At 39.3% G+C, this 24,222-nt stretch overlaps 1 protein-coding gene across 7 annotated transcripts in view; it reads right to left on the minus strand.

Moving 5' to 3' along the window:
* The window catches only part of LTBP1 (latent transforming growth factor beta binding protein 1), a 423,732-nt gene that overhangs the window by 205,499 nt on the left and 194,011 nt on the right, over nt 1-24,222 (minus strand). For all 7 annotated transcript variants that reach the window (XM_079941107.1, XM_079941105.1, XM_079941104.1 and 4 more), the window contains one exon: nt 96-320. In XM_079941107.1, the coding sequence (XP_079797233.1) occupies nt 96-320 (225 nt within the window). The remainder of the gene's footprint in view (nt 1-95; nt 321-24,222) is intronic.

Below are 24,222 nucleotides of genomic sequence, written 5' to 3' on the forward strand. Positions count from 1 at the left end.
TTCCAATACCAGCCCTGCAGACACTTGGCTTCTGTATGGGTTTGGCATGTTAACAGAGCTCTGATGAACGGGCAAAATCAAAATAATCAGCTTACCTTTGACTCCTTGCTGGCTCGTCATGGTCAGAGGCAAAGTATGTGTTGAGTGGACGACATGTGTTCCCAACGCCTTGCCTGACTGCTGGGAATGCTGATAAAGTTTCGGCACGCCAGCACCATGGACCGGAATCTGACAAAGCTTCCCTGTGAAATTTGGAGGGCACTGGCATTTGTCCCTTGAACTGCATTGGCCTCCATTCATACATGGAAGATGGCAAATTACTGTAAAGGAAAAGAGAAAATGTGGAGAGTGGTTAGTTTCTCAAATGCCAAGTAACAATCAACCAACAAAACTCCCCCAAAGCACAGCCATCATATTCCCAATGACTTTAGAAATGGTAAACAAAGGAGTATACACTATGACAAAAATACTTCCTTTTTTTTTTTTTTTAACTATCTTTTTCTTTTCACCTTAAGTAAGTCATTTAGCTCTCCAATTGCTTGTGGTTGTTCACCCACAATGGTGGCAAGAATTCATGGGGAAAAATCTACATGTATATTTATACATATAATATATATATTACATATATTTATACATATAAAGCTACTTTATATATATAAAGTAGCCACTCAGCATATCTCTTGCATTCTATAATTACTGTGTTTTCCTATTTAATTACTGGTTTATTTACTGTCTCCCTAGATTATAAACTCTTTGGGGGAAAGGAATATGCCTAGTTTAATGACCTTTGTATCCTCAGCACCTAGAATAATGCCTGGCACACAGTGGACATTAAATATTTCCTCAAAGAATAAACAAATGAGAGTGCTAAAAATAATATCTGTTGAGAATTTTCTCTACGTAAGACACTGAAATAAGTGCTACCCAGAATAAGGGAGCAGAATAGTTTGAATCCTGCTTTACAGGAATTTGCAATCTCATTGGGATAACAAGACCACAGCGAAACCTAGAAGTAGCAGTGATTAATAGTTGGAAAGTTATTTAGAATACCAAAAGATAAAAGGACATGTTTGGGTGAAGAATTTTAAAAGGAGTTTTAAATCCTGGCTAAATTCAACTTCAGGCCAACCTATTTATCACGAATGAATTCTTCCTATCAGCCCTTGAACTGATCGGATTTCCAGCAGCTTAAAAAATAGCCCCTCAACTCCATTTTCTTCCAGCTTCTACTCTGCTTCAATCCTCTCCTCCATGACCAAACTTTCCAAAAGAATTGTCTGCTCACTTCTCCACTCACTACCAGCCAGCCAGGGTCATGTTGTGTTTCCCTTTCCCCACACCTCTCCTATGCTGAAACTCCTCTTACTCAGGTCACTAATGGTCTCCATGTTGCTAAATCCAATGGATGGATTTCAGTCTTCCCTTGGTGTCTGTGACATCTCAACCCATCTAGTTTGCTCTTTCCTCTTTGTTCACTGTATCTTAATATTCTTTGCAGACTCCACTCTTTCCTTACCCTTGAAACACTGATGTGCTTCAAGATTTGGTCTTAAAATCTTCTGCTTTACTAACTCCATACATTCTGATTTCAGCCTATCATATGATGATGTCACCCAAAACTACATTTCTTAGCCAAAGCTTTCTGCTGTGCTCCACACTGTCTACTAGTGTTTATTTCCTGTAGATCTTCTACAGGTACCTCAAACTTACAATGTCCTAACTGGAACTTGATCATCTTCCCCTAACATCTCCATTCACTGAGAGACCCTTAACAGGAACCTGAGGGCTGCTCTAACCTTTCACCCACCCAAACATCCATCTCCAGGTCCTGCCTTCTAAACATTCATCAAATATTCCCACATCTTTCTCATCATAGAGATCCTGTTCTCTCTGAAACATCATTCCCTACAATCTAGCTGCACTGACCTGGATTCAGTTCCTCAGTGGACAGGGCCTCTCACCCCTCTTTAAGCTTTATATACCCTGTGTCCTTGGCCTGGAACACTCTTTCCATTTGTCCCCCCTCACCTACCTAACTCCTACTCTCCCTTTGGATGCTGCTTAAACCTCAGTTCCCTGGAAGCACTTCCAATTGCCCCTCACCTAGGTTTGGTGCTTCTCCTCTGTGCTTCCGTGGGCTCTCATTCACTGCTCCTCATGCTGCTTGGCTTACTGCATTACAATCACCTGACTACTTTTCTGTACACCTCATTCAACTAGAGTGCTGTGAGGTCAGGGACTTTAACGTTTTACTTCTAGCATGGTAGCTCAGCTTTTAGAAAAAGGCTGCAGCTCAAAAAAAAAAAAAAAAACTAGATGAAAGAATGAACACATTTATGGCTACCACTTTGTCAAATACCATTCTACATACTACAGAAGAAAGTAAAAGCTAACTGGAACTACTAGGTAATATATAATAACTAAAAATACAAATAAGTAACATTGGAAAATGTAAATTCTGTGGAACTCCAGAGAAAAGTCATTTCTGGGAAGTCAAAATAGACTTTACAGGAGAGCTCATTTGAGATAAGCCTTTGAAGCTAGGTAGGCTTCAGAAAAACAGAAAGGATTATATCCTAGGAGGATAGTGTGTAAGAAAGGGGGAGGTAGGCATATTTGGGAGATAATGAGGAAGTCTACCTTGCTGAAACCCCAGATTCCTGAGAGGAGGGGTCAGGTGATAAACTGGGAGATGTAGGCTTAAGTCAGACAATGGATAAAGGCCTGATAAAAAGTTTGGATTTTATTCTGTAATTAGCAAGTTATTCTGTAGACCCCAAGGAGAGAATTTTCCAGGAAGATTACTCTTGTGATAGCATGTGGCATTAGCTGGAAAGGAGAGTGACCTAGGTGGAGAAGTCAGATAGGAGACTATTAAAATAACTGAAAGACAAGTTGAAAAATCCATGGATTAGGATGATGGCAACAAGAATTAAAAGAAACATGAAGTGGGCTTCCCTGGTGGTGCAGTGGTTGAGAGTCTGCCTGCCGATGCAGGGGACACGGGTTCGTGCCCCGGTCCGGGAAGATCCCACATGCCGCAGAGCGGCTGCGCCCGTGAACCATGGCTGCTGAGCCTGTGCTCTGCAACGCGAGAGGCCACAACAGTGAGAGGCCCGTGTACCGCAAAAAAAAAAAAAGAAAAAGAAACAGGAAGTAATATTATGATAGATGGGCAGTCAGTACAACATGGAGATATGCACAGGAAATAAGCAGCAAGCCAAAGAAGAGGGAAGACAGTGAAGGAGACAGGAAAGAGCTGGAAAAAATGACCAAGGTAACCACCTAGAGCTATGTCCAGGATCTCACTATGTGGCAGATGAAGTCAAAACTGCCCACACTGGATAAGGTCTGGAATATTTTTCCACCAGTGTCTGATCCACACTGAGGTGCAGAGTAAGAAGAAGAGTCAAAGCTGACTCTGGGGTTGAGTCAAAGACTTTGTAACTCCCAGTTCAATTCTGAATTGAATTTCTAAATGACAGGTTGGCTACGCTGGATGGGTTCAGTGTGTAATAGGCAAGGACACAGGGAGCCTGGCCGAGATTTCACAATACTACAAATAATTTATAACTGGAATACAAGCACTCCTCACTTTGTATGGTTCCAATATGCATGAATTTCAGTTAATGCAGTTTAGCTAAATAACTTCAGTCCCCCAACAACACGGTTTGAACTTCATTTGCAACAATATTAACTAGGTAACTGCATAAAGTACAAACTTCACTGCTAGCTCTTTGGTCCACAAACCACTACATAAATAACAGATGTGTACCATGATCAGTAATCAATCATGTCACTTCCTTCAGAGGCTGCTGGTGATTGATCCCAGCATATCTGTTATTCAGTTCATGCACAGACAGCAAAGCAGGTAGCTGTGTTGCCTCCTCACTTTACATTGATAAACTCGCATGACATTTTACAGAGGTGTATAGTCAAAAGGGCAAAGAAATGAAAAGTGGTGACGCTGGAAGTGAAATTGGAAAGTGGTTGTGATGTAGGATAAAGATGGTCCAAAGGAAATAACATTAAAGGAACTCACAGATATTCCACAACTTTGAAAGCATAATGGTAAGATATTGGAACCTGATTCAAACTTGCGAAGGAGTGTAACGGCTCACTAAGGCAAAGAAGAGATACTCCACATCATAAAGTATATGAGAAGAAAGCAAAAATGTTCTAACTACTCTTGTTAAGTTCTACTCGAAGAAAGAAAACACTTTAATTCTCAGTGTTTCTAACATTTTAAATTACAGGGCACTAGATAAATATCAGCTTTACTATTTTTTTTCCTTTCCCTATAAATACATCACCTACAGTAAAACAACTGTAATGTTTTGACAAAAAAAATTTTTAAGGTGACAGAACTAGTAATTTTCCCATTGATTATTAAGATTGTTTTGCACAGTTACAGCTTGCATGGTTATTTTTATGGTCCTGCATCACCATGCAAAGAGGACTACCTTTAATCTTTATTAAAATAACTTCATCTATGCTATCATCTTTTTTTTTTTTTACAAAAGAAACTGACTTTTATTTCTAATATCAATAGCAGATTTTGGAATCCAACGTGAATTTAATTAGATTTGTTTAAAACTATTTTTAAACCTCTGAGATAGCTTCCACACAAATATTTCAAGAACTGTACTAGTCTAAGTGGATACAGCAATAATCCCAGAAGAGAACTCCAATAACCCTGTTTCTCTCTGGTCATAAAGGAAACCGTTTCTGCTGACTTATTCCAACCAATAACAGGCCACTATTTATAACCATTTATGAATGAGAAATAAAATACCTATTCTCCTGTTCCAGCATTTTCACAAAATCTAACTTATAATTTAAAGTTCTTTGCCCCAGCTCACTCACTGTACATTGAGTTCTTTGTGGCAGGTGCTATTTTTAAAGTTAAATAGTCTTTTATGTCAAAGAAAACAAATTTAAAATCAACCTACAAAAGTTAAGGATTTAACTATGAATAGTTTCTTTCTGTTTCAAGAGTTCATGCCACTCTCAAAACATCACCTGGTGATATATAGTCTGTGCAGCCAGTGTTCTATAAAACTTTCTCAACATATGAAGAGGAAAAAGAATAAGTTATCTTTAAGGCTGGCTTGTGGAATGCTGGTTGTAAGTCTAGCTATGGCACATATATTTTAGAACATATAACTGGAAGGTGTAATGTAGAATGCTGGCTGAGAAATTCCATAACCTTGTCAGCTTGACATTTTGCTGGCCATCACCATAATTCACTACATGGCATCATGCGGTCACCTGGGACCTACAGCAAATAACAAGAGGTATATGGGCCTTCAGCCTGTTATTCCAGAAAGTGGAATATCGTGACAACCACTCCAAGTATCTCATGGTACAACTATAAAAGGTCACAATGAGCAAAAGGATCCAGGCTGGAAGAAAAAGTTGGAGGCTTTAAATATGCCCAGCATTTCAGTGCATTCCACCATTCACACTGGTCTGTAAAACAACTTGCAGGACTCAAGAAACTGGGCTGACAGGATAATATTCACAGTCTATGCCACAAATTGGAACTTAGTTTTAAATGAATAGGTACTGACTTGGATACAAATATGGGAAAACTGAATTTTCTGCAGATTTGAGTTATAAAAAGCTAGACTCTCATTCTTCCCTGTTATCTTAGCTGACTATAAAAATATTTCAGCTGCTTGTCCCCAAAAGGCGCTCTAAGAATGTACTTGACTTCCCTACAGCAACACCCGGGCCCCTCCACCCACCCCCTCGCTTTGTGTGCCAGCAGACAGACTGTTTCAAGTTATTGTGGCTAAGGCAGAACAGGGAAAACAAACCTCCATCTGAAGGAAAACTTACATCTGTCATTTCACAGAACAGACATACACATGATTTTGATTTGTATAGCTACTTCAACTTTCCCACTTGTCTCTGATTAGGAGAATAATGTTCCCTTAAAGGCTTTCAACATTTTGTTTGATGTCCCTTGCAGGGTGAAAAGAAAGCAATAACATTTTTAGAAAGTACAAGGTACCATTTTATTTCTCCCTCAATATACCTACATCGCCCTCTTTTAAAGGGTACCCATAGATTCTATTCAGCCAGAAAGTAGGTTAAAAATGTAGCTATCTAAAGCTTTCAGATAACAACTATGTCAGATAATAATTAAATGCCACAGCAAACCACTGCTCATTTTAAGAACCTAACCCACTTTTTAAAAACCTGCATTTTTGCCTTTTAATTCAGTATGCATCATCCTGCCACACCAAAAAATAAAATAAAATAAATAAAGCAACTGAAGCTGAAAGCCAAGATGGAAGTCACGTTCCTTTGGAGCAACGACAGAGGAACTGAGGAGGCCTCGTCTTACACAGAAGCCAAGAAAGGAAGTACAGAGATTAGTAGGCATTTACGAAAATCTAAGTTTGAGTATTTTTTTTGAACGCAGAGATTTATCATTGCTGTGCTCCAAAACTGCTTACAGCCAATTCTAACGTATACTGAGTCCCAGGCTGAACCAAGAAAACATTCAAGTAACACGCTGTCTGGAACAACCTGTCCAAGGAGGTGACATTTCACCTAAACCTAAAGGGAGAAGAATCCCATGATGTGCAAGTTGGCAGAACAATGTTAGCAGAAGAAGAAATAATAGGAGCTAAGACCTTGAGGTGAGACATGGCTTAGAAAGGTCCAGAAACTGACAGGAGGCTGATGCGGTGGGAATGTCAGAAGAGGAGAGCAAGTGAGAAAAGCTAGGTGGAGAGACAAAGCAGGGCCAGATTCCTGTTTCCTTCCACAAGGATATAGGGCTGCCTAGAATACAGTAAACAGGAAAAATGTAAGTAAGTTAATACTTGGGACCAGGACAGATTATGAATCACAGGAGACAGAACCAGGGGAAGAGAAAGAACAAGGATAAGTAAGGGTAAGTAGAATCATCTATTGTATACACAAGAAATGTGCACTGTAAACTTGGCTTTGAGTTTCTGGACCTTAGCCAGATTGAAGTTAAATTCTGGAAGGTTTAATTTAAGACACAAATAGATAATGATTCTACAGATAGGAGGACTTTTAAAAAATTCTTTATATTGATTACATATGGGCATGATAATCGTAGTGGGTGGAATGGTGGTCTCCCAAAAGATACACCCATGTCCTGTGAATGTCCAGAATCTGAATATTACTTCATGTGGTAGATGGGTGAACACCACCTTACAATGCAAAACAAATGTGATTAGAAATCCTGAGAGGAGGCACTTGTCCTGGATTATCCAGGTGACCTCTCGTTTCAGTGACAAGGTCCTTTTAAGAGCGAGGGCCAGGGAGCTTTGACCGAAGAGGAAGAGACAATATGACTGAGGCAGAGATCGGAATGACGCAGCTAGAAGTCAAGGAGCACCAACAGCCATGAGAAGCGGGAAGAGGCAAGGAATAGACCCTCCTCTAGAGCCTCCAGAGGGAGCGTGGCCCTGCCTACACCTTGATTTTGACCTTCTGGTCTCCAGAACTGTGAGAGAATACATCTCTATTGTTTTAAGCAAAAAAAAAAAAAAAAAAAAAAGAAGAAGAAGAAGAAGAAGAAAAAGGTACAATAATACAATATGTGTAACATTATGAGACTAATGTTCTTCATAGTACATGTAAAAGGAAAAAACAGAGTCTAAAGAAATCTTGGAGCAAAGAGAAAATGCTTCCACAAAAGCTAAAAATGCACCCACCATACTCTTTGCTGCCATAGACAACCTCTTTGTTTTACCTGCTCTGGAAATTAAGATGACCATTTTCATCCCATCCCCATCTATCAAATGCTCAAGTACACTGGACAAGAATTAAAGGAAATTCACATTTCAACAAATGCAATATCTCAACCTTAATACAAACAAAAATCCCACAAATCTAATTTTTAATGCTGGTGCACATTAGCGAATGCTTGGATAGCATGTTCTGTTTATAATCCAGGAGATAGGAAGCCCTACCACCCACACATGCATCAGAGCTTCCTATATGGGATAAGACCATTCATCATCTCAACTTTGTTTATGGCTTTCTGCTCACTGATCATCAACCTCACCATAGCTGTGGGCTATCTACTTTGATCTAGTTTTATATTTTTCATAACATACGGAGCGTCCTATATCAAGCAAATCACAAAATTCCACTTTATATCCTCCATCCACAGAGGCTTGCTCTCAGTAACTCGCAAACCCTGGGCTCTTTTACCCTTAGGAATAACACAGCAACATCTGCAGGCTACAGAGTAAACACACCAGTCCCACACACCTTGGGATAGGGGCAAATCATTTCATTTTGTGGATTACTGTGCCTGTGCCCTCCTCTGCAAAAGGGGGTGGTCCAATGACATAATCCACAGGTTTCTACAATTAAAGTTCTATTCCTACAATTAAAGTTCTCAAAACGCTAACCAAGTTAGTAGAGTGAAATTCAGATTTCCTCATCTCATCTAATGAAACTGGCATGATATAAAATTTTTAAAAGGGACAAATACATATCCAGCCACTTGCAATTTACGTAGAAGGGAAAGGGTTTATCTGTTACATGGTGTGCTTTGTTTTTATTTTAATGTATAATCAGATACTGATTCAAACATAAGTTGCCTACTTCGTAACAAAGCAGTTAATAAAATGCCCAGAGGTTTATGCAAAGCTGACTTCACTTGGGAGAATTATGTAAACATAATTGGGGAAATGATAGTGCTGTACACTAATGGACAGGGAGATAGGTTTCACAAAAATGATGACATGCTTCATCCTTAAAGACCATACCTTTTACAGTGGTATCACTGCAACTATCTTCAGGAACACGAAGTCATTTTAGCTACTGTAGCAGGGCATTTTCTTTAATGTCATTGCAAAATGCTTTCTCAAGAACCAAGTAATACCACTTAAGCTGTACACAATATTAACAATGAGTTTTAAAATGTACTGCACGGGAGGGAGGAACACTCCCAAACTCATTCTATGAGGCCACCATCACACTGGTACAGAACCAGACAAAGATGCTACGAAAAAAGAAAACTACAGGCCAATATCACTGATGAGCGTAGATGCAAAAATCCTCAACAAAATAGTAGCAAAGAGAATCCAACAGCACATTCAAAGGATCACAGGCAGAGTTGGAGGGAGGAAGACACAAGAGTGAAGAGATATGGGGATATATGTATATGTATAGTTGATGCACTTTATATAAAGCTGCAATTAACACACCACTGTAAAGCAATTATACTCCAATAAAGATGTCAAAAAAAAAAAAAGATTCATATACCCTGATCAAGTGGGGTTTATCCCAGGAATGCAAGGATTCTTCAATATATGCAAATCAATCAATGTGAACACCATATTAACAAATTTAAGGAGAAAAACCATATGATCACCTAAATAGATGCAGAAAAAGTTTCTGACAAAATTCAACACCCATTTACGATAAAACCCCTTCAGAAAGTAGGCACAGAGGGAACTTACCTCAACATAATAAAGGCCATATATGCCAAACCCACAACCAACATCGTTCTCAATGGTGAAAAACTGAAAGCATTTCCTCTGAGATCAGGAACAAGACAAGGTTGCCCACTCTCACCACTATTATTCAACATACATTTGGAAGTTTTAGCCACAGCAATCAGAGAAAAAAAGAAATAAAAGGAATCCAAATCAGAAAAGAAGAAATAGAGCTGTCACTGTTTGCAGATGACACGATACTGTACATAGAGAATCCTAAAGATGCTACCAGAAAACTCCTAGAGAAAATCAACGAATTTGGTAAAGTAGCAGGATACAAAATTAATGCACAGAAATCTCTTGCATTCCTATACACTAACGATGAAAAATCTGAAAGAGAAATTAAGGAAACACGCCCATTTACCACTGCAACGAAAATAATAAAATACCTAGGAATAAACCTTCCTAGGGAGACAAAAGACCTGTATACAGAAAACTATAAGACACTGATGAAAGAAATTAAAGATGATACAAACAGATGGAGGGATATACCATGTTCTTGGATTGCAAGAATCAACATTATGAAAATGACGATACTACCCAAAGCAATCTACAGATTCAATGCAATCCCTATCAAACTACGACTGGCATTTTTCACAGAACTAGAACAAAAAATTTCACAATTTGTATGGAAACACAAAAGACCCCGAATAGCCAAAGCAATCTTGAGAAAGAAAAACGGAGCTGGAGGAATCAGGCTCCCTGACTTCAGACTATACTACAAAGCTACAGTAATCAAGACAGTATGGTACCGGCAAAAAAACAGAAATATAGATCAACGGAACAGGATAGAAAGCCCAGAGACAAACCCACACACATATGGTCACCTTATCTTTGATAAAGTAGGCAAGAATTTACAGTGGAGAAAAGATGGCCTCCTCAATAAGTGGTGCTGGGAAAACTGGACAGCTACATGCAATAGAATGAAATTAGAACACTCCCTAACACCATACACAAAAATAAACTCAAAATGGATTAAAGACCTAAATGTAAGACCAGACACTATTAAACTCTTAGAGGAAAACATAGGCAGAACACTCCATGACATAAATCACAGCAAGATCCTTTTTGACCCACCTCCTAGAGAAACGGAAATAAAAACAAAAATAAACAAATGGGACCTAATGAAACTTAAGAGCTTTTGCACAGCAAAGGAAACCATAAGCAAGACAAAAAGACAACCCTCAGAATGCAAGAAAATATTTGCAAATGAAGCAACTGACAAAGGATTAATCTCCAAAATTTACAAGCAGCTCATGCAGCTCACTATCAAAGAAAGAAACAACCCAATCCAAAAATGGACAGAAGACCTAAATAGACATTTCTCCAAAGAAGATATACAGATTGCCAACAAACACATGAAAGAATGCTCAACATCATTAATCATTAGAGAAATGCAAATCGAAACTACAATGAGATATCATCTCACACTGGTCAGAATGGCCATCATCAAAAAATCTACAAACAATAAATGCTGGAGAGGGTGTGGAGAAGATGGAACCCTCTTGCACTGTTGGTGGGAATGTAAATTGAGACAGCCGCTATGGAGAACAGTATGGAGGTTCCTTAAAAAACTAAAAATAGAACTACCATACAACCCAGCAATCCCACTACTGGGCATATACCCTGAGAAAACCGTAATTCAAAAAGAGTCATGTACCACAATGTTCATTGCAACACTATTTACAATAGCAGGACATGGAAGCAGCCTAAGTGTCCATCGATGGATGAATGGATGAAGAAGATGTGACACAATCTTCTTTATATATATCTTCTTTATATATATGTATACAATATATGCAATGGAATATTACTCAGCCATAAAAAGAAATGAAATTGAGTTATTTGTAGTGAGGTGGTTGGACCTAGAGTCTGTCATACAGAGTGAAGTAAGTCAGAAAGAGAAAAACAAATACCATATGCTAACACATATATATGGAATCTGAAAATAAATAAATAAATAAAAGGTTCTGAAGAACTTAGGGGCAGGACAGGAATAAAGACGCATATGTAGAGAATGGACTTGAGGACACGGGGAGGGGGAAGGGTAAGCTGGGACAAAGTGAGAGTGGCCTGGACATAAATACACTACCGAATGTAAAATACATAGCTAGTGGGAAGTAGCCGCATAGCATGGGGACATCAGCTCGGTGCTTTGTGTCCACCTAAAAGGGTGGGATAGGGAGGGTGGGAGGGAGATGCAAGAGGGAGTAGATATGGGGATGTATGTATATGTACAGCTGATTCACTTTGGCATAAAGCAGAAACTAACGCACCACTGTAAAGCAATTATACTCCAATAAAGATGTTAAATCAAAAAATGTACTGCACCACTGTAATTTGCAAACTTGGTCTAGAGACCAAGTTCATACTCTCACCAAGTTCATTAATGATCTGCTTGTTATTTATTTATCCTGAACCTTCAGGATAGATTTACAGATTAATCTAAATTTAGAATTTTAAAATATTTGCCAAGTCAAAACCTTGACGTACATATCTAACTTGAGAACACAAAACTGCACTAAAATCTCCTATCTTGGTAGCCAGTACAAATTCTTGGAGTCCTTTCAAGTCAGGTCTAAATATGGCCTCCAATAAAGAAACTTTCCTCCAAAGAGAGGAAGATACTGAATAGGAAGAATCCTAGAAGGATTTGCAAATGGGGTGGGGGGCATCTAATATAATTTCTGTGTCATTTATCAATCTGCCTTGTATTATAATTATTTTCTTGTTTCTCTTCCTCCTACTAGATTTTGGATACGGTAGGAAAGAGTCCATGGTCTCATCTTTCTATCTCCCGCATTTCTCATACAACAGCATTTTGCAGATAAGAACTCAACGTAAAAATGTTGCCATTAATTCCCTAAAAACTTGAGATGGAAAAACAATGCAGCATTTACCTCTTGTAACACACTCCTCATTTTTCTTCTGATGCTGTTTAACTTTAGCACACACAGATCTTCCTCAACTTACAAAGGGGTTACGTCCCAATAAACCCATCTTGAGATGGGCTGATGGGTTGAGAATATCAGAAGTCAAAAATGAATTTAATACACCTAACCTACCTAGCTTAGCTTTGCCTGCCTTAAACATGCGAAGAACACTTACAGTTGAGCAACATGGTTTAATACAAAGCTTATTTTATAATAAAGTGTTGGCTATCTCATCCAATTGATTGATTACTATACTGAAAGTGAATAACAGAATGGTTGCATGGGTACAGAGAAGGGTTGTGTGTATATTGGTTGTTTACCCTCGTGATGGTGTGGCTACTGGGAGCTGCATTGGCTGCCACTGATCAGCCTCATGAGAGAGATCCTACTGCCTATAACTAGCCCAGGAAAAAATTAAAATTCAAAATCTAAAGTACAGTTTCTACCAAAGTCACATAGCTTCCACACCACTGTAAAGTAAGTCAAACCACTGTAAATTTGGGACCATCTGTACTAAAACAGTAGTCTTCAAACTATCCTCCAGAACACACTGTAGTTTCCACAGAGGTGCTAAAAAGGACCTGCTAAATAACCTAATTCAATCACCTTATCCTACAGACAAAGAGTGAGTTACAGAGACTGTGTGTGCTTAGGATTCAGGGCCAGATTGTGACAGAAATGGGACGTGAGACCACATTTTCCTAAACCCCGGTGCAGCGCTCTTTTCCACATAGCTCTTATGATGGAAGGACCTAGAGGTGTCCCTCAAGTCTCACCACATAGTCTTGTCCCAAGTCTTCCTTCCTTCTTCCACAGAAACATTTTTCATAATTAGTCACCAGATGTGCTAATGGAACCCTAACTTAGATGGAGGTTTGGCCAGTTACAGATGAGGTACACTCATGAACTCCTTCAGGGATCGAAATATATGAGTAGAAACTACCAAGCCGCCTTTTTTTTTTTTTTAAAGGAGGACACACAGACATGAGAGGAAGAGTAGGAGCAGGAGGAAATAAAAAGTGTAGGAGGAAACAAAAAAGGAATTGAACAACACTTGTTAGACAGCACAGACAGAGAACATTTCCATCACTGCAGAAACTGCTATTCTGCTCTGCTGGTCTATCACTGTCCCCATCAGTTCCAGTGAGGTGAGAAGTAAAGGCCAGAAGCTCAAAAAGTAGTGTTGGCTCATTCAGTGAACATTTATTCTATGTCTGCCATGGTCAAGCACTGTTCTAAGCCCTTAGCAAGCGTCAAGAAACAAAGCAAGAGAAAGCTTTTGACAAAATTCAACACCCATTTATGATAAAAACCCTCCAGAAAGTAGGCATAGAGGGAACTTACCTCAACATAATAAAGGCCATATATGCCAAACCCACAGCCAACATCGTCTTCAATGGTGAAAAACTGAAAGCATTTCCTCTGAGATCAGGAACAAGACAAGGTTGCCCACTCTCACCACTATTATTCAACATACATTTGGAAGTTTTAGCCACAGCAATCAGAGAAAAAAAGAAATAAAAGGAATCCAAATCAGAAAAGAAGAAATAGAGCTGTCACTGTTTGCAGATGACACGATACTGTACATAGAGAATCCTAAAGATGCTACCAGAAAACTCCTAGAGAAAATCAACGAATTTGGTAAAGTAGCAGGATACAAAATTAATGCACAGATCTCTTGCATTCCTATACACTAACGATGAAAAATCTGAAAGTGAAATTAAGAAAACACTCCCATTTACCACTGCAACAAAAAGAAAAAAATATCTAGGAATAAACCTACCTAAGGAGACAAAACACCTGTATGCAGAAAATTATAAGACACTGATGAAAGAAATTAAAGATGATGCAAACAGATGGAGAGATATACCATGTTATTGGATTGGAAGAATCAACATTATGAAAATGACGATACTACCCAAAGCAATCTACAGATTCAATGCAATCCCTATCAAACTACGACTGGCATTTTTCACAGAACTAGAACAAAAAATTTCACAATTTGTATGGAAACACAAAAGACCCTGAATAGCCAAAGCAATCTTGAGAAAGAAAAACGGAGCTGGAGGAATCAGGCTCCCTGACTTCGGACTATACTACAAAGCTACAGTAATCAAGACAGTATGGTACTGGCACAAAAACAGAAATATAGATCAATAGAACAGGATAGAAAGCCCAGAGATAAACCCAGACACATATGGTCACCTTATCTTTGATAAAGTAGGCAAGAATTTACAGTGGAGAAAAGACAGCCTCTTCAATAAGTGGTGCTGGGAAAACTGGACAGCTACATGCAATAGAATGAAATTAGAGCACTCCCTAACACCATACACAAAAATAAACTCAAAATAGATTAAAGACCTAAATGTAAGGCCAGACACTATAAAACTCTTAGAGGAAAACATGGGCAGAACGCTCCATGACAAAGTCACAGCAAGATCCTTTTTGACCCACCTCCTAGAGAAACGGAAATAAAAACAAAAATAAACAAATGGGACCTAATGAAACTTAAAAGCTTTTGCACAGCAAAGGAAACCATAAACAAGACAAAAAGACAACCCTTAGAATGCAAGAAAATATTTGCAAATGAAGTAACTGACAAAGGATTAATCTCCAAAATTTACAAGCAGCTCATGCAGCTCAATATCAAAGAAAGAAACAACCCAATCCAAAAAGGGCAGAAGACCTAAATAGACATTTCTCCAAAGAAGATATACAGATTGCCAACAAACACATGAAAGAATGCTCAACATTATTAATCATTAGAGAAATGCAAATCGAAACTACAATGAGATATCATCTCACACTGGTCAGAATGGCCATCATCAAAAAATCTACAAACAATAAATGCTGGAGAGGGTGTGGAGAAGATGGAACCCTCTTGCACTGTTGGTGGGAATGTAAATTGAGACAGCCGCTATGGAGAACAGTATGGAGGTTCCTTAAAAAACTAAAAATAGAACTACCATACAACCCAGCAATCCCACTACTGGGCATATACCCTGAGAAAACCATAATTCAAAAAGAGTCATGTACCACAATGTTCACTACAGCTCTATTTACAATAGCCAGGACATGGAAGCAACCTAAGCGTCCATGGACAGATGAATGGATAAAGAAGATGTGGCACATACATACAATGGAATATTAGTCAGCCATAAAAAGAAAGGAAATTGAGTTATTTGTAGTGAGGTGGATGTACCTAGAGTCTGTCATACAGAGTGAAGTAAGTCAGAAAGAGAAAAACAAATACCGTATGCTAACACATATATATGGAATCTAAAAATAAATAAATAAATAAAAGGTTCTGAAGAACCTAGGGGCAGGACAGGAATAAAGACGCAGACGTAGAGAATAGACTTGAGGACACGGGGAGGGGGAATGGTAAGCTGGGACAAAGTGAGAGTGGCCTGGACATATATACACTACCAAATGTAAAATAGATAGCTAGTGGGAAGCAGCTGCATAGCATGGGGACATCAGCTTGGTGCTTTGTGTCCACCTAGAGGGGTGGGATAGGGAGGGTGGGAGGGAGATGCAAGGGAGAGTAGATATGGGGATGTATGTATATGTACAGCTGATTCACTTTGTTATAAAGCAGAAACTAACACACCACTGTAAAGCAATCATACTCCAATAAAGATGTTAAAAAAAAAAAGCAAACCAAGATAACCTGCCCTCCTGGCTCTTACCTTCTGTCATCTCATCATCATTGTGAGACTCTGGGCATGAGAAGAATCTTGGTTTGGGGCCTAGGAGCTGGACGGCGTTCGATAAAGACTTGTTCTCTCAGTTCTACAGGCTACCAACACCTCTCTGAACATGAAAAGAGGTCAGGTGTTCCGGGGAGGGACCTTCCACAGGGCAGGGCTGGGGCTCTCTCTCGGGGCTCCATCTGTAGTGGCCCCTGAAGGGTCTGGATAGGAAGACCTGGGCAGATGTTTTGCGGTGAACGCAGCTCACCAGCACTGGGTGGGGAGTGGGAGAGTACCCTTGGAGATCCTCAGGCACTCTTGCAAGGGGTACAGTAGGGATGAAGGTTCTGTGTAAGCAGGCAAGGGTTTGGGGCTAGCATAACTTGGGTTTATCATTATCATTATATTATCTATACCTGCAATGATAATGCCTAGAGGGGCATCCAGGTTACAGTTAGGATTACCACAGTTCACATTTGCAGTCTTTTGTCCCTATATAGCCATGATACTGTTCCATGCTATAAGCTGCTACAGAGCCTGAATAGCTACATAATATCCCATTAAGCTGACAGATGGTAAATTACATAGTCATTCCTTTATTATTTGTTTACATTGCCTGAATTTCTTTTTAACTACTGCAGGTAAGGCTGCAAGGAACATCCTCAAGCGTGTAATTGTATCTCTCTTAGTAATTCTTTCCTCATGCTTTCAACTAATATTGGGCAATTGCTTAGTATGTAACAGGCAATGTGCTAGGTGATATCATCAACAAGAAAACCATATGAGCCAATTAAAGCAATGTAACCATCTTATCATGGGGAGGACAGGGAACATAGGCATTAAGAGCAAGGGCCTGGAAGCCGATCTCGAGGGGGTGCGAATCACAGCTTCACCATTTCTTAGTGGTATGACCATGGATAAGTCATTGAACATTTCTCTGCCCCTCATTTCTTCACCTATAAAATGAGCATAAAAATTGTAACCCCTCATATGGTTGTTGTGTGGCTTGAATGAGGTCATATATTCAAAGCACTTAGTACTCAGCACACAGGAAGCACTCAGCAAATGTTAGCCATCTGCATAATCTCCCTGATTAGGATACAGTGGGAACATATAAAAGGGGAAACCACACCAGTGCATTGGCAAGGAAGGGGTGTGAATATCCTTATCACCAGTCAGGTCATGCAGTATACTGCATGTTGTTTCATTCACTACTCTGCTCCCGGTAGCCAATGAAGAGACGTTGAATTGCTGAGTATATCAACAGACGAAGCTTCTAACAAGAGTTTATCAATTATTAACATCAAGAGCAGTATATGAACATATCCAAATTCACATCTTGTCAAAACTGGATTTTGTTCTTAAACATTACTACCACTTTCATAGCTTCAAAATAACTTCTAAGCTGTAATATTCTACCTGCAATCAGGTTAAACTATAACAATGTTGATTTCACACGTCTATTTACTAAAGATTTTTAACGGTTTTAATGTTTGTAACTTTGTTTTACTGTTTTTATTTCCTCTTGTTTGAACTATCTTTATATTTTACCTATCCCTTAGAATCGTAATGATTTTAAAAATTACTTTAATGATGGTTTTTATGGATAATAAAATTTAAGATTTTATTTGTCCTAATGATGAAAATACCTTTGCAAACATATTTCCTGTTCATTTTAGTTTAGTTTGTTTGGATACAGATATTTTATTATTTCCATAGAATTAAGTTTATAGGTTCCTTTCTCTGTAATTTTCTGTTTCACTCCTTTAAAAGCTGCTACCCCTCCAAGTGTCTGACAGATAACCTATTTCATACTAGCTCCTTAGATTCTTTCCATCTCTTTCTTGCTTATTTAACCTGTTCCATCTGGAGTTTTTACCCAGTGTATACATACGGGTTATCACTCATTTTGCTTCAAATTGCAATCTAAATGGCTTCACATTAGTTATTAAATAAAACTTCCTTTCCCATTTTTTAAAAAAGCTAAGTTATTTTGAATGGAAGTCTTCAAAAGGGGGAAGACATAATGTGGTTGAAAAAAGAAAGAAAAAAGGGCAGTTTAGGGTGGAGTCAAGGATGGGAGGAGGAAGGAGAATGCAGGATAGCAGAGCGGAGGCCCAGGACTAATACAAAAGCAGAGAAACATTCCCTGAGAGACATGAAAGAAGAAACTCACTGGGTAATAAAATGAAATGGGGTCTGTAAAATTCAGTCAGATGCCAAAAGGGATAAATTCTGAGTAGACAATGTTTGGGAACCATTACTATAAACAAAAATCTGCATGGCCCGTCTACAGCTTCCTTTTATTCCCACCCTCCATGGATCATTACTCTTCCATGGCTCCCACCTAACTATGCCACCCTAGGTGAGCATATTTCTTTATCCTGGTCTTTTCTTTCTTTTAAAAAGTAGGGGTCCCTTGCAGCATTCTCTTCCTGAGTAGTAAGCTGTCACTGAGGAGCATAAAGGAAGGTGACACTGGGATGCAGTGCAGGATGTCACAGTCACCATGATTAGGAAAATATCCAACGCAAAGGATACAGAATATCCTGTGTAGCTGCTGACGGGACATGCATTTGAGCAAGGCAGCCACAGATCTTTCTAGATACCTGAACTAGAAAATCCTTAGGCAGGAAAACAGACTCCTAATGCCTTCTTTACGTACTTCAGAGTCCAGGCAGATTGTGACCTTAAAACCTCCATGTGACACAAAAATGCACAGGGAAAACCAGTTTAGAAGCCTGTCTACACTGGTGGGTGAACTATCCCCAATACTGATGAATTTCAAAGTTTTACATAGAGGTGACAGAATATACACATAGGTATAGACAGAGATTGCCTAAACTCACAAGCAAAAGGGGCTGAACACCATCTGACAACTGCTGTCACAGTTAGGTATCAGTTTCTGCTTCAGTTAGTAAGAACTGATTTTTCACTTCTTTGCCTTTTAGACTCATACAGGCCTTAGTGAAAGAGTTGAAGTTAGAGGTAAAAGAGGGGTTTTTTACAAATACTAAATACTAAAAATTCGTAAGACTGCATCACAAGTTTCAATTCTACAACCTGTTAGATTAAAAGAAAACCCTACCTCAGATTTCTTATGTGACATAGCATCCCATTTCTGGGTCTCATATCTAGGGGTAAAGAAGGACGAGACTGCCTAACAGGAATGAGAAGGTGACTTATGGATATGATCACACACTAGGATGGCAGTGAAGAGCTTCCCAAATAGTTTTTATTGGATCATTCCTTCTGAGATTCAGGCTCATTTGAGCTAAAAGCCAAATACATCAATTTCCTGCTTAACAATTTCAGAGATTCTCTGTATCACCAAAGGAAGACATCTAAACCCAATCATGGCAGCAGGGCTCTTCTTTTTTTTTTTTTTTTTTTTTTTTTTTTTATTTTGCGATACGTGGGCCTCTCACTGTTGTGGCCTCTCCCGTTGCGGAGCACAGGCTCCGGACGTGCAGGCTCAGCAGCCATGGCTCACGGGCCCAGCCGCTCCGCGGCACGTGGGAACTTCCCGGACCGCGGCATGAACCTGCGTCCCCTGCACCGGCAGGCGGACCCTCAACCACTGTGCCACCAGGGAAGCCCAGCAGGGCTCTTCTTGATCTAGTTCCTGCTACCTATCCAGCCTGGTTCCCCACCATTGTGGTCTTGTTCCCTTCAGTTCCAGTCATACGCAACCCTTGGTCTGTTCTGAGCACACCATGCTCCCTCACACACATGTGGTTCTATACAGGCTCTTTCCTCTCCTCCTCCCAGCTCACCACCCCAACCCTACTATGTCAACCCAAGCATCTGCCTACGCTTCACCTCATCACTAAGGTCTTTCCTGATGACACCAGAGAAAAACTGATAGCTCCCACTTCTGCCACATAGTCTCAGAGCAATATATTCATGTGCACAGCCAGCCCAGCACAGCCAGCATTCCACTATAATTGAGGGCACGTCTGACTTCTCTGAAAGGTAATGAGTGCCTGGAAGGGAGGAAACCTTGTCTTTGGGATCTTGCCTGTTTCAGCTGTCCAGCCCTAGAGCTTAACAAAATGCTAATCACATGGTGGGTACCCAGTACGTGTTTTTGAATGAACAAATGGAGTTTCTTACAAAACATTGTTTTTAAATTGTGGAGCCAGCTGAATGCCAAATTCCAGTTTGTCGTTTCCTTTCCAATTTCTCAATGTTGTCTTACCTTACCTTAAATTGACAGTCAATACAATATTAGTTATTTGCTTTTATTGAGTCTTTCTGAATGATTCAACTGAATTTTCATAAAAACAACTCTTTTTTTTTGATCAGCTTAAATACCATTTAATTTAATGATGTCATTTCCAGTCAGAAACAAAAGAATTGACCCTTGGAAGCCATATTATTCAGACATGGGAGGTGTAATGTGTGGAATGAACTATCAGCTAGGAATATTCAGCATGCTATGGGCATCAGTCAGTGTATTTTTAAAGAGGAAAGGAGGGAACTGGTTCATATGCAAATTCAGCTACATGGAGGTCATTTTAGAAAGCTTCTGCTGCAGACGGCTTAAAATCACATGGCAGAACTTTCCAGAGTCAAATGCTAAAGCTATTCAAAGCCACGTGATTCATTACTGACTGTAAGATGAGCCAAGATGTCTTCTTCCATTTAACTTAAATGACTTGATATGTCAAGTTCAGGTTATTAAAATATGCCTATTCATTCCTCAGGGCTCCATATATACTTCCTGAATCTGGAACATTCCACTAAATCAAGACAATATGTATCAAAACTGACTTCCTAAAGATAATTCCTTTTAATCCCCAATATTGGCCCATGAATATGTTTCTAATTAACTCTCTTGAGATGTAGCTCAGACTCAGACTAAGTTGACTTTTGAAACATCCTAGTGTATACTCTAATACTCAGTTACCACAATAAAACAATCAGAGGTCTAGATTTTGCACAGGATAAGAATCCGAGGCATGGAGGAAAAGTAAACTAAAACTACCATCATTAATCAGGACTAGAAAAATTCCCAAATCCCCCTGGCAAAGTTCCTAAATAAACCAAATATCATCAGGGAAACTACCTGGGCATACGAAGAATTTCAGAAACTTTTCCCTAGTATTCCTCCTGTTTCATTCTTCTTTCCTTTTATGGCCAGTCAGACAATGAAGTTCAGGAAAGTATATAAGAATATTTTAATTCAGAATTATAAGGCAATACAGTGATTGCTACTGATAAAAAATGAAGTCTTTTCATAAACTACAATTATTTTCTCTGTAATTTTTACAAGCTAAAACATTTTACCAAATTGATTTCAACATGAAGTGGTATAATTTATCACATATTTGATCCAGACAATAAGAAAAAGCCTATACATTACTTAGAGAGATATGCATCTATCAATACTTTCAGAGTTAATGCTGTTCTGGAAAAGGTAGTTGCCACAACTGAACTGGCAACTTGAAAAAGCTGAAGAAGGGGAAAGAAGAAAGCATTTTACACCTTTTATATCTATTAATACATTCAATACCATCAGAGCTTGAACCCCAGCAACTTCAAATACATATTTTCACAAGCCATTTAGAGCAAAACATTTTCACTGCTTCACTTCTAAAATTCTATTCTCTTCATGGAACTTGACCACATGATTCACATTTTGTAGTCCGTTACTTTTATCAGGAAAGAGACCCAACCAATAAATAATAATAATAATACTTCCTGGATGTGATACAAGTTTCAAGTCTAGCGTGTCAGAAGGTCCACGTACTGGGAGACTAGGCACCAGAGTTCCACCTCGTAGGTCTGCATCATACAGCGAAACAACCCTCAGCAGTTCAGTTCAGCTCTCTGAAACTTGGTTTTCTAATTGGTAAAACAATAGCTCTAACTGATATAAATTTGTTTCCCAGTGCTAAGCTTTCATGGTCCTGTAATCTATTAAATATGAAAGAATACTGCTTAGGAGCCACAAACATTGGAGCCTTGCTTCACCATCCCGACACACGCACATCGACTGTAACCGAGTTCTACTGATTCTCTCCCTCTAGTATGTCTGTTTATTTCTTCCTTTCCATTCCCCAATGCCTTTGTCCAAGTTCAGGCTATTGTATCCTGCACAGACTATGGCAAAGCCGTTGTGATAGCCTCCCCACCTCCTTTCTTACTTCTCTCCCATATGTTCTCTCCATACCCTGGCTAGAATGTACTGTCTGACATGTATACTTAATTAGCTCATTTCCCTATATCTATGGCTATCACCTAAAAAAAGAAATCCTATTCTCTCAATGGAATTTGGGTAATAAGCCCATGGGCTGCCTCATGGGGTTTGCAGTGAGCGTCAAAGGCCTGGCTCACGGTAACAGTGCGTTAAATGCCAGGTGTTACCAGTCTTACCTCCGCCATGTCCTGCCTTGGGCATTTCAGACCACAAAACTGATCTACCTGCGTCCCGAAACACACCACTCTCTCTCCCCTGAATCCAAGCCAATGCACACGGCATGCCTCTGGCTAGATTCTGGAAGAATTCCTCTTCCTTCTTCTTCAGTTGCTGGGCCTCAGCCCCCCTCCATGTCCCCCCCTTCAGCGAGGCCTCCTGTGACCCTCCGTGAGGTTCAGGTGCTCCTGCCTTCCCTGCACCTGGAGTGCGCTGAGTAGGCGCCCAGTAAATGCCAGTGATTTGAAAGCACCTCAGTGGGGCCAACCCTTCAGCCTTCTGACAGAAGCCAGAAGACCCAAAGTTAAACTCTCTGGGTTTATACGGGGACCAAGTAAGAATGTTTTCCCCAATACAGCTTTGTATGTTCCTTTTTGTTCCAAATGATACCAAAATATGTAACATTTGAAGTGAAGTGATAGTTTTCAGCTAGCATTCCATGGTATTTTAGACTGCTTCCGATGCTTTTTCCACGAAATAGATAGCAGCAATCCTGGAAAGATTTTTCTGCTACCTTAGTCACAACCCTCAAATTGTCTTTAAAACTTTTCATATTACATCCAGAATACTTTAAAAGCCATATTTTGTATTCTTTCCGTCATTGTTAATGTTCTGGCATATTTCCAGTGTTAAGTGATAAAGCTCCTAAAGCTATTTCTTAGGTCTAAAATGAACATTATCTCACTCTCTTTACCAAAGCCCTTCTCTTTTGTCTGTATCTGGCAGGTCTCTTCTGGATTCTCCTTACAAAATTCAATTAATTGCTAGCTTACTTTGTTGTTCTTTTTTAAAAAAGCAAGAAAACTACAATAAAATTTCATAAATATTTCCTAATATTTCATTTTTGAATATGAAGCATCTATCACTGGGAGAGAAAGGCTATACATGTGGATAAACTTACAGCTTATTCATAATCTTCACGAGTGATTTATGATTAGATCTTCCAGCTGTTAGCACGCTGATCAACAGCCAAGCAGAGGAAAGATACTGAATCTTACTTGTCAAAAATACATGTACATGCCACGGAGCGACTAAGCCTGTGCGCTACAACTACTGAAGCCCACGCACCTAGAGCCCGTGCTCTGCAACAGGAGAAGCCACCGCGATGAGAAGCCCGGGCACCGCAACGAAGAGTAGCCCCCGCTCCCCCCAACTACAGAAAGCCCGTGCGCAGCAACGAAGACCCAACGCAGTCCATAAATAAATAAATTAAATTAAAAAAAATAATAACAGCACCAATCCATAAAAGTTGGTGTTTAAAAAAAATATATATATATACGTGTAATCAATGGGGTCTAGATTAGGAAAGCTTAAACTTGATTTGAAAGCTAGAACAGAATTTCTGCTTTCACCATTAGCATAAAACCATAGAGTTCTTACTATTAAAGTGGAAAATTCAGGTTTTCATAGTCCCGTACCCCCGGGAAAAAGGAAAAACCAGAGATTGATAGAATTTTCCAAGTAATTATTAGATATATGATCACGATATCCAGTCAGAATTCCTAAAGCCAAGAAGAAAAATGATGATTAAGGAAGAGCTCAGTTTGATTTTTAAGAGGTTATTTGGCCACTACCTTTATATAGGCTCACTTATTATGCATGAATCTACTGACACACATACAGACAAATGCAAGTCCACTAAACATTCACAATTGATAAATGTCATCCTCTAT

The sequence above is a fragment of the Stenella coeruleoalba genome (assembly GCF_951394435.1).
Source record: "Stenella coeruleoalba genome assembly, chromosome: 13".
NCBI classification, from domain to species: Eukaryota; Metazoa; Chordata; class Mammalia; order Artiodactyla; family Delphinidae; genus Stenella; species Stenella coeruleoalba.